Genomic DNA, 18,193 nt, shown 5'->3' with positions numbered 1-18,193 from the left:
GGAAGAACTAGATGGTGCCCGGCTACAGCTGATGACTGTCCTGATAGGGAACAAAACAGAGAACCCCCGAGGGAGCAGAAGAGCAGCAGGATGCAGACCCCAAATTCTTGAAAAAAAACCAGACTTAATGGTCTGGCTGAGACCAGAATGACCCTGGAGGTCATGGTCCTCAGACCTTCCGTTAGCCCAAGGTAGAAACCCATTCCCAAAGCCAACTCTTCAGACAGGGATTGGACTGGACTAGGGGATAGACAATGATACCCATCAAGAATGAGCTTCTTGGATCAGGTAGACATATAAGATCATGTTGGCATTTCCTGTCTGAAGGAGAGATGAGAGGGTAGAGGGGTCAGAAGCTGGCCAAATGGACAGGAAAAGAGAGAGTGGAGGGAAGGAGTGTGCTGTCTCATCAGGGCGAGAGCAATTAAGAGTATATAGCAAGGTGTTTATAATTTTTTTTTTATGATAGTCTGACCTGGTTTGTAAACTTTCACTTAAAGCACACACACACAAAAAAGTCTTCTGCTACTATCTGAACATTTTTCCATTTCTTGGCTAAATTACCCCCAAATAATATATTCTATTCCTGAATTCTCCTATTTTTTTCTGTATATTTCTTTTCTCTACATTTTATTTTTAACAGTTATACATAGCATTGTCAGATTTAGTGAATAAACTGAAAAGCATCCAGTAAAATTTAAATTTCAGATAAAACAACAAATATTTGGAACATACTTATATTAAAAAAAAATCATCATTTATCTGAAATTCAAGTTTAATGGGGTGTCGTGATTTTATTTGGCAACCTTACTTATAATATGACTCTCATACTATAATGACCTGCTGTATAAGGCAAATCTTGGACCACATCAATGTAAAGATTTAATTGATTTCAGACATATGTATAAGCTAGGGAGCAGCTTAATATTACTCTCTGACATAAATACAAAGAAGGAAAACAGTTTGTGTCTGGGTTTTGCCAAAAACGTGTTCCAGGTCCATGACAGCTCATAATGAAGAATAACATGTACTGCCCTTCTGCCTCCCTACCCCACCTAGGGATCATCCAAATTACCTCAGAATATACAGAATTTCATAAATAGAATTGAATCTCCACCTTCACCCTCTCATCCTCAACAGTTGCCCAGTTCAAACTTGCAGATAGGCACGACAATAAGCTATAAATTTAAAGAGTTTGCATATTTTAGTACTTTTATCTATTTCTTAGTTTTTATGACAACTCTTTTTGTTTCAGTACCAACTAAATTCTATTGTAAAGTAGCTTGGTAGTAATGAAATACAATGTTTTTCATTTATTTACAAATTTCCTTTAAATTAAGCTTCTATAGTAAAACTATGATCTTTCAGTCAAACGCTAATTTTTTCCTGCAAACAGGATTTGAAATTTGTCATTTGCCAAAGTTGCTTTAGTATAGTCAGTATTTCCTTCTAAAATAGTTTACATATATATACATTTATATATATAAATAAACTATTGTACACACATACACACACATCTCTTAATGTTAAAATCACTATTTTTATCTCGGAGAACAAGTTAATGGTTCTTCCATATAGATTTTTTGATTCTTTTCCACAGGTTCTCTAAGAAAAACTTCTTACCTTTTTTTATCTTTAAATAGTCCTGTCTTTGAAGATGCTTAGGGATCCAAAGATATGAATTCTAAGGTTTATTTCAACCATATAGGATGATATCACTATGTTGAATTAATTTTTAAATGCACGAAAAGGAAATGCATCAATAAAATTTTAAAAAAGCATTTAAAATGTTACCAATTCACATAAAAATTATAACTTTTTTTATTTTATTCAAGTATCATATTCATCTTGAAAATTGCTCAGATGTGTTCTCAAAATAAATCAGGAAAATAGACACTATAGCAGGATGATGTCAGAGAGATAGAACAGAATGAAGGTTGACAAACCTCAAGCTGTAATTGGTTTAAATGGTGGTAACCATGGAAACTGCTCTCTTAACATCAGTGGCCCAAATTCAGCATTAGATGGTGCTATGAAAAACCCAGTATGTCTTTCAAAATACTCATCCTCTGTTTTTAGGGCATATGAGCAATGCCTAATACACTGCTCTCATAGGTATTTCCTCTAGTACTATAAATGGCACACATACCATGACATATCAAAAACTTCCAGCAAAATTTTCTAGCACCACTTGTATTTCCTTGGAATGCAACATCACACTACATCATCTACTACAAAGCAATAAAAGTTGGGAAAAATTTTTGGCAGGAATAATTATGCTTTTATACTGAGAGTTCTCTCCTCCAGAATTAAAGGGTTAGTACAAAGTGACAGAAAGGAGGTAGAAAGGAGAGGGACTAATATAGATTGAATGTTCACTCAATATTAGATGCTGCATTTTCTTTAAAAAAATAGTCACACCTACCCTGTGCCAGGTGCATTATGTATTTTATTTTCAGTGTTTACAACAACACTAAGGCAGAGATCATTATCTTAAATTTCACTGAAGCATCCATAATGTATAGTACTCTCTTTCCAGTGGAATTAAATAACTTGCCCAAGTTCACGTAGCTATTACTTGCCAGAGTTGGGATGTAAACTCACGCCTATCTCATTCTACAGACCATGCTCTTCCCGCAGCAGCTCTACACCGAACGTTTCCCAATTCACACAACTATTGAGTGGTGGAGCCAGGACTCAAACCCACATCAGTCTGACTCCAGAATCTGTGCACTCTGTTCACTATACTATGCTGTTTCTCAGTAATGAAAAGAGGTACTCTTTTTGGTCATAATACACACTTACCATTGAAAGTTTACTTCCCTTCTTAGGCAATTCCTTATTAGCTTTTGCTAACAAGTAAATATGATTGATACTTACTTAAAAAGTTTATAGGATGAAACAAATGGGCTGATTATTGCATTTATAGTACCAATAGGAAAGCAGTCATGATACAAGGGAAAAAGTGAAAAAAATATAATTGTAGTCATTATATTAATAATAATCACTAATATAGCACATGCTCTTTGCCAAGCACTGCTCTAAGTTCTTTAGTTATACTAAGTTATTTATAAACACAACAAACTTATGAGGTAGGTACTATTATTATTCTCATATAATCAGAGATAAAGAAATAGATACAAAGAGGCTAAGTCATTTCCCTAAGGTCACACAGCTCTAAGTGGCAGAGCTGGAATCTGAATTCACATGATATGGCTCCACATTCCATGTTCTTAACAACTAGGCTATTGGGTCTCTCTCTGTAGAAAGATCTGGAAGGATTATTTAAAAAAAAGAAAAAAGCGAACTCATCCTGTTCACAAGATTACCAACTGGGTGTATTTCCATTATGTTATTTGTCAATTGATGTCTTGAATATTGACTTTGCCAATCTGCTTAGAAAGTGTCTGTTCGAGTGCCTGCTTTCAAGGCTTTGGGGTGTATACCTTGGATTCACTTTTTAAGACTTGGTTCCTGACCTCTTCCCAGTTCCAAAGCAGAGTACGTCAGCTATTAAGCACACCTGGGACAGCAGGAGTCAGAATGATGAAAAAAAGATATCTCAGATAGATGTATTTTGATTAGAAACAAAACAAAATGAAACACAGGTGTAACTAAAGGTACAGTTTGCATTTGAACTCTTTTTGTTTTAAAACAAAAAAGTCATGTTTTTCTATTCTCCTTGAGAATAGCAACATGACAAGGATGTCCTTTATGACTACTCTTACTTAACATTGTGCTGGAAGTCCGAGCTAGAGCAATAAGGCAACAAAAAGAAATATAGGGCATCCAAATTGGTAATGAAGAAGTAAAACTGACCCAATTTACGGATGATATGATGGAAACTCTGGTGGCGTAGTAGTTACTATACATAGAAAGTCTAAAAGACTCTACAAGAAAACTACCAGAACTAATAGAAAGATTCTGCACGGTAGCAGAATACAAGATAAACATACAAAAATCAGTTGCATTCCTATACACAAATAAAGAGAACGGTGAAAAGGAAATCAGGAAAACAATACTATTTATAATAGCTCTTAAAAAAAAAATACTTAGGAATAAATCTAACCAGGGATGTAAAAGATCCATACAAAGAAAAATACAAAACATTACTGCAAGAAACCAAATAACACCTACATAAATGGAAAAATTACAATGCTCACGGATAAGCAGACTCAACATTGTGGAAAACCAATTCTACCCAAAGCAATTTACAAATACAATGCAATCCCAATCCAAATACCAACAACATTCTTTAAAGAGATGACAAAACTAATCGTTAACTTTATATGGAAAGGGAAAGGGCCCCAGATAAGTAAAGCACTATTGGAGAAGAAAAATAAAGTAGGGAGAGGACTCACACTACCTCACATCAGAACCTTCTGTACAGCTATAGTAGTCAAAACAGCCTGGTACTGGTACAATGACAGACACATTGACCAATGGAACAGAATTGAGAATCCAGATGTAAATCCATCCACCTACAGTCACCTGATCTTTGACAAGGGACCAAAGTCCATCACATGGGGAAAAGACAGTCTTTGTAGTCCTGGTAAAACTGGATTTTTTCCAGCTGCAAAAAATGAAGCAGGACCCATACTTCACACCACACACAAAAACTAATTCAAAATGGATCAAAGACCTAAATATAAAACCAAAAACTATAAAGATCTTAGAAGAAAAAATAGGATCAATGCTAGAGGCCCTAATACATGGCATTAGCAGGATACGAACCACAACTAACAAAACACAAACTCCAGAAGATAGACTAGATAACTGGGATCTTCTAAAAATTAAACATATATGCTCACCAAAGACTAAAAAGAGAACCTACAGACTGGGAAAAAATTTTGGCTATTGCAAATCTGACAAAGGTTTAATTTCTAAAAGCTATAAGAAAATCCAACACCTCTACAACAAAAAGACAGATAATCCAATTAAAAAATGGGCAAAGGAAATGAACAGACTCTTCACCAAAGAAGACATTCAAATAGCTGATAGACACATCAGGAAATACTCGCAATCACTAACCATCAGAGAAATGCAAATAAAAGCCACAATGAGATACCATCTCACCCCTGCATTAATGGCAAGAATCAAAAAAACAGAAAATAACAAATGTCGGCGAGGTTGCCGAGAGATAGGAACTTTTATGCACTGCTGACGGGAATGCAAATGGTACAACCATTTTGGAAAATGATATGGCACTTCCTTAGAAAGCTAGAAATAGAAATACCATATGATCCAGTAATCCCGTTCCTAGGAACATATCCTAGAGAAATAAGAGCCATCGCAAGAATAGACATATGGACACCCATGTTCACTGCAGCATTGTTCACAATAGCAAAAAGATGGAAATAACCTAGATGCCCATGAATAGATGAATGGAGAAACGAAGTATGTTACATACACACAATGGAGTACTACACAATGATAAAGAACAATAACGAATCTGCAAGGAATCTCACAACATGGTTGAATGTGGATGGCATTATGTTGAGTGAAATAAGTCAATCAAAAAGAACAAATATTGCATGAGACCACTACTATAAAAACTCACGAAAATGTTTACACACAAAAAGAAACAATCTTTGATGGTAACGAGGGGAGGAGTGGGAATGGAAAAACACTAAATAGAGAAGAGATAAGTGGTAACTTTGGTGAGGGTAAGACAATACACAATACTGGGGAATCCAGCACAACTTGTACAAGGCAAGGTCATGGAAGCTCCATAGACACACTCAAACACCCTGGGGGACTGAATTGCTAGGCTGAGGGCTGTGGGGACCATGGTCTCAAGGAACATCTAGGTCAATTGGTATAACATAGTTTATAAAGAAAATGTTCTACATTCTACTTTGGTGAGTAGTATCTGGTGTCTTAAAAGCCTATGAGCAGCCATCTAAGATAATCCACTGGTCTCACCCCTTCAGGAGTAAGGGAGAATGAAGAAAACTAAAGACACAAGGGAAAGATTAATCCAAAGGACTAATGGACCACAACTACCACAGCCTCCAGGAGACTGAGTTCAGTACAACTAGATGGTGCCTGGCTACCACCACTAACTGCTCTGGCAGGGATCACAACAGAGGGTCTTGGACAGAGCTGGAGAAAAACGTAAAACAAGCTTCTAACACACAAAAAAGGTCAGACTTACTGGCCTGACAGAGACTGGAGAAACCCTGAAAGTATGGCCCCCAGAAACCCTTTTAGCTCAGTAATGAAGTCAGTTCTGAGGTTCACCCTCAGGCCAAAGATTGACAGGCCCACAAAACAAAGTAAGACAAAAGAGGCACACTAGCCCAGGGGCAAGGACTAGAAGGCAGGAGGGGACAGGAAAGCTGGTAACGGGGAACCCAAGGTTGAGAAGGGAAAGTGTTGACATGTCATGGGGTTGTTAACCAATGTCATAAAACAATGTATGTATTAACTGTTTAATAAGAAGCTAGTTTGTTCTGTAAACCTTCATCTCAAGTACAATTAAAAAAAAGAAGAAGAAGAGAGTCATGTTTTTCTTATAAACTTTTTTCTTCTCCAATGGGAATATTTAGTGACCAAATAGATGAAGAGCCAGGATAATGGCACTAAGGATCAAAGCAATTCATATCAATTAAAGGCATACTATTTTCAAAAGCAAATACAGTTTACCTTTTTAAATAGTTTTAACAAACATATAGTCTTGCTTTGTGATTTCAGAAATAATACATTTGTTTAATGGACAGCAGAGCTACTACCAATCCACTTATACAATATGAAAACAGATTTCTTCACCAGTGCTTAATTGGAGCACTCAAATGTTGTATGAAACTGGAAAGGGATTAAATTTGTTGACTTGCAAATGCACAATCGGCATTCCTAAGAATTTTTAGAAGTGACTGGAAAAATTCCTTTAATCCTAATCAATCATCCTCTGTTCACTTTGACAAGCTGGGAATAATAGGAAAACATCTGTAGGTTACAGACAGTCTTCTTATTGTGTGAAACTAGGACAAAAGAAAGGTAGCTTAATTTTCATAAAGAATCTCCCAGAAAGAAATAAGAAATAAACTACTATTTGCTCATATAAAAATTACTTATTTTAATTCTCAGTTTGATTAGTTAGAAAGCTGATAGTGATACTTTTAATTTTGGGGGTAGGGGAAGAGGAACAAGAAATTTTAAGTCCAAGACAATTTTTGTTATTATTTTCCCAAAAATGATTTTTAACTACAGAGAGTTGGTGCAGTATCAGGTGCAGATGATCCACTAAATATAAGAACCAGGTTAGGAAGCAGACCTCTCATTCTTCTTGAGAGTACTTAATAAATATGTAATCTTAAAGTACTTTTCTTCTGTTCTTTGTATTCAGGCAAATACATCTTTTGGATAACTTTACATGTGTTTACCATTAGCAGTCACTTATGCCTGTCTGAAAATATGGGGAACAGCAATAGAATCAACAGAAGGGATAGAGCCAACAAAATAATGTGAACAAAGCACAGTTTTTAAACCTAAAAAACATTGTTTCTGTAAAAATGCATAGTTTTTTATTCTTCCACAGATTTTGTTACATCCGAGGTAACCACGTTATCTTTTTAACTACAGCATCAAACCTTAGACTACACTTGTTATCCATATTCCTACACTTCAGTGTTCAACTCCTAAATCTACCAACTCCTGACCTGTGATACCCTGTCTAGCTTAATTTACCATCCTGCATTGCATGATGCAGAATTTCCCTGGAGTGTGATTTGTTCTCCTAAGAGGATGGTATTTCTTTAACTCAGCCTGTCAAATTGTTAGCAAGCAGCTATAGCCAGGAAGGAGGAAAGTTTCATTGCAGTTACAGTTTCGTATAACCATTTGTTGTTATTGCTAGCTGACTCCGTCCGACTCATGGTGACCCCAAGTGTGCAGAGTAGACTTGCTCCATAGGGTTTTCAAGGCTGTAGCTTTTCAGAAGCGGATTGCCAGGCCTCACTTCTGAGGTGTCTCTGAGTGGTTTGAACCACCAACCTTTTGGTCAGTAGTCCACAGATTCTCCAACACCTTCCCAGAGGCCTTCATAAGCTGAAGATAAACAGGCCTACCTAAGCAAAATGCTAAAGAAGGCAAGTATGTGACTGCCCCCAGGCATTCTTTTCTGTGCTCTTTTACCCTTTGGGTGGCATCACTTTCCCTGTAAGATGAAACTAAACTGCAATAAACTAGTATGACGCAGTTTTGTATCTACAATGCTGGACCAGTTGAAGAGGCAATATGCAGAAGAGAGAATACAGAGAGGGATGATAAGGTCAAAGTAGAAGAGATTCTGGAGTGTTGGGTCATTATCTTTTGCAAAGGCTTTAAAGATTGTCTCTTTACTTTACAGTCAAATTTCATTTAATGATTCCATTTATTTAGAACTATACCTGGTAAATCGGAGAAGAGAAGAATGCACTCATTAAAGCCATTAGCCAAAAGCCGGTCCCGCAGCTGTTGAAGAATTGCTACTCCAATACAGAATGGGAAAGAAGAATTCCCAAGTAGTAAGGTGTCCCAGAGGTGAAAAATTTTGTGTAGTGGAAATACATCTGTAAAATGACAAAATTAACTAATAAAAATTAAAAAAAAACAAATAAAAATTAGAACAGAAACACCATGTTTTACTAGACACATGGCTATTACCTGATGGTAAAAACTGTAACTGAAGAACAAATAATACCATTCTGTTTTATAAAATGTTTATTTGTCTTTGTAGAAATTCATTGCTTCCTAAGGCATCTTAAAGAATAGGTAATCAGACTGGCCAAATAGATGACATTTCTAACTTCATTATCAATCTTGGCATAGTTGCTCCATTCATTATATTTCTCCCCCAAATTTTCCAGGTTACTTTATTCTCATAAATTTACTTTCCTAGATGAACTTTAGTATTGCTTTAGGCCCACTATTACTACATTTTCACTATACAGTCTAAATAGCTGCTTTATTAGATTGCTACCAAAAAATTCTATTGATAATTTTCTATTTTTTGCAACTTTTTTTTTCATCTAATGATATACTACTGTAGATATCTTTCAAGGCCAATCCATACAGATCTACTTCAAATATTATATTTCATTTACCATGTGTACATATTTAAGCAACGATGTCTACTATAGCTATATTGATATTTGTACTGAATAAAGTATTACATGTTCACAAAAATCTGCTTAATTTCTAGGGAAATCCTACTTTAGAAAATGACAAAAGAATTAGTTATGGGAGAATCTCTAAAAATTAAGCCTCATTTGCTGGAAAAGCTACCCTCCAAAACTTCATGTAAATACTATACCAAATATTAATTTCTTTTTCAATGGAAAGCAGAGATTATATGAATATCATGACATACAGGTTTTCATCCTAAAGAATTCTCTTTTTGATTTTCAGAGGTCAGAATAATTGAAATTCTTTTTTACCCAAAATTTTTTTTATATGTTAGAATTACACAAAGATGCTTATCAAGTCTGCTGAGTATTATTGTAAATATAATCTACTGGGGCAGAATGGAGCTGTCTTTTTGCTAACATAATATCGAAAGGGAAGGAAAATGATACTTACGGGTAAACATGGTGAGAAACCAAGGGATGGCATAAAGCTATGAGTGGAAAAAGAAAGGAACAGAGGGAATGGATAAAGGGGAAATAAAAAAAGATAATTAGAATGATTACCAGTAAACTGAATGGTGAACAAAAAAGTTCAACTTTCTGTTCCACTCCATTAATAAAAAAAAAAAAAATAGATAATTATAGTTACTACCACAAATACTGTATTATATAATGATATCTACCTACATTATAAATGTTATAGAAAACTCTTGTGCTAGGGTTTATTCCACAGAATGTCTTTATTTCCTTTACAGCAACACTCAAGATCATGGCTAATAAAAATGCAATACCAACATGTTAATATCAAGGGTGTACTTTCAGGTTTTATTAAAAAAAAAAAAAAAAAGGTTCTCATCAATGTTGAGGTACTATTGTTGAGTATTTTTGAGATTGATGAGGCATTTGAAAAACGTTTCAAAATGCCTCACAAAATGTTTAAAAATGTATCACAAAAAGGTGTTACAAAGCATTATTCTTTCTGGTATAACTTTCTCAGTTAACAGGAGACTTTATAGTAGACGAAAAGTAGTTTAAGATCTATGAGTAGAATCATTTGGTTCTTTAGCTCAATGACAATTTTATTTTCTTAAGTTTACTGTCTGGGAAATGTGTGTGTGTGTGTGAGAGTGTGCACATATTCATACATACTTTCAATTAATTTTGAGATTCTGAAAGTGAAAAATCATTCTTAATTTCTAAAAATGATGTAAAATCTCCTTTGTTAGTAGCAAGTGTCAAAAATCAACAGTAATTTATAGAAAGATATGAAAAAGCACCAATTTTATGGTACTTTTGAGTTAATACAGTTTACTATTAAATGAAGAACTTTGTTCCACCTATACAGCTTAAATAGTCTCTCAGCACCTATCAATTATGAATTTTGTGTTTGCATTGTGCACAACGAAGTATGTTATCAAAATGCCAGTCAAGAGCTATATAAGCATAAACATATAGTTCATTAAAAAAATCTAAGTACTGAATGTGAAATAAAGTCCAATGCTCTCTATAATCATCATTTATATATGCTGACATATAGACAGTTCTTCCTAGTGACATTATAAGTGTGAAAAGTGAGAATAGAAAGGTATGTGTTTTCACTATGAAGACTACGGGTTGTAGAAAACATAAAATATGAACTCTTTAGCCTAACTTAAGTTTAAAAATAAGCCAGCAGAGATTCGTTTCATCACTACGATTAATCTTTTCTTTCTTTTAAGGACATAACATCAATTATATCATTCTCTACATTTGGCTCAAAGCCAATTATTTGTCTTCAGAAATCTTTTCAGAATTTCTTCAACAACTATGGCACCGTCTCCTTTTCCATACTAATTTCTGTAATTATTAACTTCATCAGTCTCTATGGAGAAATTTTACTTCTGACAAAGATAAAGTAACAGGGATAGGATTTACCCTCCCACCTGAAATGCCTATAAAAATCAGATGGAATATATGAAACAATGTGCAGATTTTAGACCAGAAAACAGTGCAGACAGTAATGCCTGAGAGAAGGAAAACAATCACCCAGTTTAAAGTGTGAAAAAAGTTTCTAGGACTCAGCACACGAGAGGACAGACCCAGCTAGAGTACGATAGCCACCCTGAGCTGAGGAGACTGAGCTGGGAGTCTGGGGAGGCCAAAGTGGCTAGAATTAGCTGGTACAGCACTGGAGAGGAAAAGAGCTATACTAAGAGAAAGCTCCAGAGAGCTGCAGAGGATTCCCATTGAATCTTTGCTGAGCACTGAAGAACACATACGTCTGAGGAAACTACACAAAGCTAGAGAAGAAAATAAAGAAATAAACACACACACATACACCTGAAGGGATTGGAAAGAAAAATTACTAGGGCTTACACAATGCCAGGAATAGTTCATCCTCCCGGTATTCAGAAACAAAACAAAACAGAACAAGCCTGTAATAAATAAGGCACTGGGTAGGGTACTCAGAAGGGTGCTGCTTTACTAATAGGGCAAAATCATGCCCCAAAATTATACTTCTCTGGTCCCACTTAAGGAGCCCTGGTAGTGCAGTGGTTAAGTGCTCAACTGCTAACTGAAAGGTTGGTGGTTTGAACCAACTAGCCGCTCCACAGGAGAAAGATGTGGCAATCTGTATCCGTAAAGATTACAGCCTTGGAAACCCTATAGGGCAGTTCTACTCTATCCTGTACAGCTGCTATGAGTTAGAATCAATTCGATAGAAATGGGCTAATGTTTTGGTTCCCATTTAATAAACCTTTAAGTAAACCTTGAAACTATCAAACTATTTCCAAGCAATTTAACTACATCCCCACATAAAGGTCAAGAATATTTACAGGAATATAAATGTACACAGCATACAACAGTTAAACTTCGCCATGATTGGAATCCAATAAAAAATTGCCAGCAATGAAAGTAAAAGAAAGAAATTATCTATATTGGGGAGAAAAATCAATCAATCAAAACCAACACAGAAGTGATACAAATATTCGTAACAGTAGACAAGGACATTAAAACACTTATTATACTATATTCCATATGTTTAAGAAGCTAAGGAATGATTGAACATGTCAAGTAGAGACAAAAGCAGATATAGAAAAAGACCAAAATCAAATTTATAGAGATGAAAAGTACAATGTTTGAGGCAAAAAATACACTGGGACTAACAATGGATTAGACATAACAGAAGAAAAGATTAGTGAACTTAAAACAGCAATAGAAAATATCTAAAACAAAAAGAGCCGGGGGAGAACAGTATCAGTGAACTGTGGGACAATTTCAAGTGGTGTAATTGGAAACCATAAAATAGAGGAGCTTGAAAGGAGACAGAAAAAATATCTGAAGAAATCATGGCTAAACATTTTCCAATTTTGACTAAAACTACATGAATCTCAAGAATCCCAAGCACAAAAACTGTGAGGAAAACTACATACATCAAGGCATATCATATTCAAGTTTCTCAAAACTTGTGGAAAAGAGAAAATACTAACTGTAGCCAGAGGAAAAAAACACATTCTATGAGAGAAGAATAACAGCAGCTTTCTTGTGGAAAATAGTGCATATCAAAAGAGAGTGGAGTAACATTTTTAAGTACTAAGAGAAAAAAAAAGTCTAGAATTGTGTACACAACCAAAATAATTTTTAAAACAAAAATAAAGATTCCTTCAGACACACAGAAGTTAAAGAATTCATCACCAGCAATCCTGCATTACAAGAAATGTTGAAGGAATTCCTCCAGGCAGAAGAAAAATGGTGCCAGGTGGAAATCTGCATGTACAGAGAGGAATGAAGAAACCAAGAAAGTGTAAACACATAATAGACATCATTTTTTAAAAAACACTTCTTTAAAAATAATTGACTCTTTAAAGCAAAAATAATAATTTATTGTGGGGCTTACATGTAGGAGCAAAATGTAGGACAAAAATAAAACAAATGCAGTTTTTGTGTGCTGTCGAGTCCATTTAGACTCATAGCCCTATAGGACAGAGTAGAACTGCCCTATAAAGTTTCCTAAGCTGAAATCTTTATGGAAGCAGATGGTCAGGTGTTTTCTCCCAGGGAGCCTCCGGTGGGTTCAAACTGTCAGCCATTTGGTTAGCAGCAGATTACTTAACCACTGTGACATCAAGTCTTCTGAAAAATGCTAAGAGAGGGAAATGGAAGTATAGTTTTGTAAACTACTTACCATGTTTTTATGCAAATAACATGAGCCTTCTATGTCTGTTTGCTAACCACTCCCTCCCTCTGTGAGGTATTTTCAGAAGCCTGCTAGGCCAATTTTTTCTACTTGTTGCTGCAGAAAAAATTAGCATAGCACACTTACAAAAATCCCTCAGGGAGGAGGAGTGGTTGGCAAACATACATAGAAGATGAGCATTATTTCCAGAAAAAGACAGTATGCTAAATGTGAAATGTGAATAATATTACTTAAAAGTAGACTTTGATAAGCTAAAGAATACAGTATAAACCAGAGTTTCTTAATCTCAGCACTATTGACATTTTGAGTTGGATAATTCTTTGTTGTGGGGAGCTGTCCTTTACATTGTAGGATGCTTTGTAGTGTCCCTGGTCTCTACCTTCTAGATGACAGTAGCACTCCCCAAGTTGTAACAAAATGTCTCCAGATATTGCTAAATGTCTTCTGGGAGGCAAAATTGTCCCTGGTGGAGGAACACTGTATAAATTATAAAGAAACCACTAAGAAAACACAACAAAGAGTTATAGCTAATATACCAACAAAGACAATAAAAAAGAATCATAGAGAAAAAACAAAAAACAAAAAAAACCTCAATCTAAAGGGGGAAAAAAGCCCAAAAAACTGCCATAAAGTAATTCCAACTTATGGTAAATCCGTATGTGTCAGAGTAGAACTGTGTTCCAAAGGGTTTGCAGAGAAAAAGGACAAAAACAAAAACAAAAAAACAAAGAACTGATAGGAAATACAGAACAAAAATATCAAGATGGTAGATTTAAAACTAACCATATCAGTAATAACAATGTCAAGTAAACACAATTAAAAGACAGAGATTGTCAGATTGGTTAAAAAACAAGGAACAACTACTATATGCTGCCTACGAGAAACTCACTTAAAATATAAAGATGTACATAGGGAAAACATTAAAGAACTGAAAAGATAAACATGCTAACACAAATCGAAAGAAAGCTGGAGTGGCTATGTTAATAGGCAAAATAGGTTTCAGTGCAAAGATATTACTAGGGATAAAACTCATTGCTGCTGAGTCAACTCTGACTCATTGCAACCCTACAGGACAGAGTAGAATTGCCCCACAGGGTTTCCAAGGAGAGGCTGGTGGATTCAAACTGCCGACCTTTGGGTCAGCAGCCAATCTCTTAGTCACTGAATCACCAGGGATCCAGGGATAAATAAAGTCATTTCATAATGATAAACAGGTCAGCTCATCAAGAGGACATATTAATCCTAAATGTTTATGTACCTAATAATATTCCTGCGAAGCAAAAATGAATAGAATTGAAAGATGAAATAAAGAAAACCACAATAATCGTTGGATATTTTAATACCTCTTCCTCAAAATAGAATAAGCAGAAAAAAAATCAATAAGGATACAGGCTTAAACAACACTATCAACCAACCTGACCTAACTGATAGTTATGAAACGGTCCATTCAATCACAGAATACACATTATTTTAAAAGACACATTTACCAAGAAAGAACATATTCTGGAACATGGTGTCAATAATTAAAAAGGATTCATATCATATAAAGTATATTCTATGATCATAAACTAATCAGAATTTAGTAAGACATCTGGAAAATCCCCAATTATTTAAAAACTAAACAATATACTTCTAACATTACCCATGAGTCAAAGAAGAAATAAAGAATTTAGAAAGTATTTTGACCTGAATGAAAATAAAAATTACAACACATCAAAAATTTTAGGACATAGCTAAAGCAGTACCTGGAGAAAAATTGATATTTAGAGTACTAAATACTTAGAAAAGAAGAAATATCTCATATCAATGATCTCAGCTTCTATTGAGAAAATAGAATAAGGGCAAATAAAAGCAAAAGTAAAAAGAAAGGAAATAATAAAGACAACAGTAGACATCAATGAAATAGAAAACAGAAAAATTATAGAAAAAAATCAATGAAACCAATAGTTGATACTTAACAAATGCTTGTAGAATCTCTTCTGAGATCCAAGATTATATTTTTAATAGTCTATCAGATATTGCCATATAGATGCCTCACTCCAAAAACCAAACCCATTGCTGTTGAGTGGATTCCAACTCATAGTGACCCTATAGGACAGAACAGAATGGCCCCATAGGGTTTCCCAGGCTGTAATCTTGATGGAAGCAGGCTGCCACACCTTTCTCTTGCAGAGTCACTGAGTGGGTTTGAACTCCCGACCTTTCAGTTAGCAGCCAAGCACTTAACCACTGTACCACCAGGTCTCCTTGGATGTCTCACTAACATCTCCAATTCAACGTATTTAAAACTAACATGGTCACTCCTAAATTACCCCTTCTTGCGACCATAAGCATTATTCCTGTCACTCAGGCTCAAAAATCTTCTAATTTAAAGACATTTCCTATCAAGGCCTATAGATGTTATTTCTACAACATTTCTTCTCGTCTTTCTTTTTTTATTCATTTATACTAAACAGCCTTGTTTTGGTTTTCATTCCTTCTTGCATAGACTATTAAAAATGTTCCATAGTTGTTCTCCCAGCTTTCAATTTCAATCTGTTCTAATCTTTTCTTTAGCCAAATTGATCTTTCTAGAAATGTAACTATGATGACATCATTTCCCTGCTTTAACATGTCAATGGTTTTCCAAATTGCAAAGCAAATTAAGTATAAACTTCTTAAGCATTTTAAGGCTATTGTGAATTAGTGAAAGGAGCCAAGCACCTGGAGTCAAAAAATCTGCATTTGAGTCTCAGCTCTGCCAATTACTGATACTGTGCCTTGGGCAAGTCAGTTAACATCTATGAATTCCAAATTCTTTGCTTCTGAAAAAGGGAAATTAGCATCTGTCTTAACTATGTCACAGAGATACTATAAGGATAAAATCACATAAGTCAAAGTACTTCGAAAACAGTAGCATGCTATGCAAACTTAAGGTAGTTTTATTACTATTACTAATATCGACATAAGAAATAAGGCATTAGGTTACATTTCTATGTGTCTCCCTACACATATTCTACTACAGTCAAGATAGAAAATTTACAGTGATCTGCACACACACACACACTGCTTTTCTATTAATGTGCTTTTGTCTTTTCTTCTTTGAATGTTCTTTTCCCACTATTTATCCCTTAATCAGAGCTCTTTAAGTTTTTTTCAAAGCCTGCCTCAAATATAGTTTCTTCTACTAAGTTTTTTGGATTTTTCTTATTATACCTATCCCACTATGTTTTGTATCACATCATATCAGATATTATAATTGAATTACATACAATTTTATAGTAATTATAAATTACATTATAATTACTGTATCATTGTATTTGTATTGTAATTAACTAAAGGAATGTTTGTAATTCTTTCATTTTACTCATGTTTTCATCCATTCATTCACTCAGCATGAAACGCTTTGTGCCAGACACCAGGTTTCCCACTATAGCGGACGAGTCAGACATGAACAGATGCTTATGGCGCTTTACAGTTAAGTACTATAATAAAGTTTCTAGCATAGGGTAATGGCAGCAAAGATAAAAGAGCTTATGATCGTTTCTACCAACTTCTCTGCAGAAAGATGATAATATTCTTGGGGTAAATGTTAGTGTACGTGTTTATTCATTAATTCAATAAATATTTACTGCCTCTCTAACACATGCCAAGACTGTGTTAAGTGATAGGATATAGTAGTGAAGAAAGCATAGTTCCAGCCTGTTAAGGAGCTTGTAAAAGTTCAGTAAGAGTGGTAGCTGTTCATGAAATATTCTCTTGATCCACTCCAATCAGGTTTTTACCTCCACATCACCATTAAAACTGCTTTTCCCTTTGTCATCAATGATTTCCATGTTTTTTAATTTAATCACCAATTCTCAGGCCATTGCAATCATTCTTTATCAACCAACAGCGTTCCTCACTTATGGACATGGTTAGATTTCAAAGATCAAGTTGTCATGCAAAAATCAACACTATGTGAAAATGGAAGATGACCACATCAGACCATAAAATATTACACGGGACACATATGTCCCTCTGGACTCGAGATGGAAAATGTAGGTGGGGTGTGATGTCCCACTGATCATAAAAGGGTTACTGCCAGATGTACATTGTTAATGCACAAAATAGTCAGATAGTGGATTTTTTACTACTGCCGTAAATGCAAAATGTTGGATAACAAAACAGTCGATACATGAGGAGTAGGTATACTTTCATACCTTCTCAAAATACATTGCCCCCCACTTGGCTTTCGAGACAACACACTTATCTAGTTTTCTTACCTTTCTGACTGCTCTTTCTTTATCTCTTTTGTTGGTTCCTCTTCATCTCCCTGACTTTTAATTATTGAAGTGCCCTTAGTTCAGCCCTTGGATCTTTCCTCTTTTTCTCCAAGCACATAATGTGAGAACTTCCACATTTATATCTCCATCTCAGATCTCTCTGAATTCCAAACTCGTATGTCCAACTGCCTAATTGACATCTCCACCTGTATGTCTAACAGATATACATAATATGTACCAAACAGTTCCTAAGACTTCCACCAAAACCTGTGCCTCCAGGTATAGTCCTCCGAATCTCAATTAAGAGCAACTCCAGCCTTTCAATTGATCAGGTCAAAAATTCTAGTCATTTTTCATTCCTCTCTTTCTCACACACTCTCTACATTGCCACATGCAGTCCTGCTGGCTCTACTTTCAAAGTATACCCAGAATATGAAAAGTTCTCACCAACCTCTCTGCTAATATCCTGATTCAAGACACCATCACTTCTTGCCTAGATTATTGGAATAGTTCCATGATTGGTCTTCTAGAGTCTATTCTTGCCCTTCCTTGGGTTTCTTCCAGCACAGCAGCCAAAGTGATCTTGTTTAAGTGTTTAGGTCAGATCATGTCACTCCTCTGCTCAAAAGCATCCACTGGCTTTCCACAACTGAAAATAAAAGCCC

The 18,193-nt window shown here is 35.2% G+C and overlaps 1 protein-coding gene across 12 annotated transcripts in view; it reads right to left on the bottom strand.

The window, feature by feature from the left end:
• The window catches only part of TBCK (TBC1 domain containing kinase), a 284,662-nt gene that overhangs the window by 124,735 nt on the left and 141,734 nt on the right, over positions 1–18,193 (bottom strand). For all 12 annotated transcript variants that reach the window (XM_064285475.1, XM_064285476.1, XM_064285474.1 and 9 more), the window contains 2 exons: positions 9,562–9,598; positions 8,391–8,552 (listed from right to left, as the gene is read on the bottom strand). In XM_064285475.1, the coding sequence (XP_064141545.1) occupies positions 8,391–8,552; positions 9,562–9,598 (199 nt within the window). The remainder of the gene's footprint in view (positions 1–8,390; positions 8,553–9,561; positions 9,599–18,193) is intronic.

Source organism: Loxodonta africana, chromosome 5, assembly GCF_030014295.1.
Source record: "Loxodonta africana isolate mLoxAfr1 chromosome 5, mLoxAfr1.hap2, whole genome shotgun sequence".
Classification (NCBI taxonomy): domain Eukaryota; kingdom Metazoa; phylum Chordata; class Mammalia; order Proboscidea; family Elephantidae; genus Loxodonta; species Loxodonta africana.
This window is presented reverse-complemented; position numbering and strand designations above follow the sequence as displayed.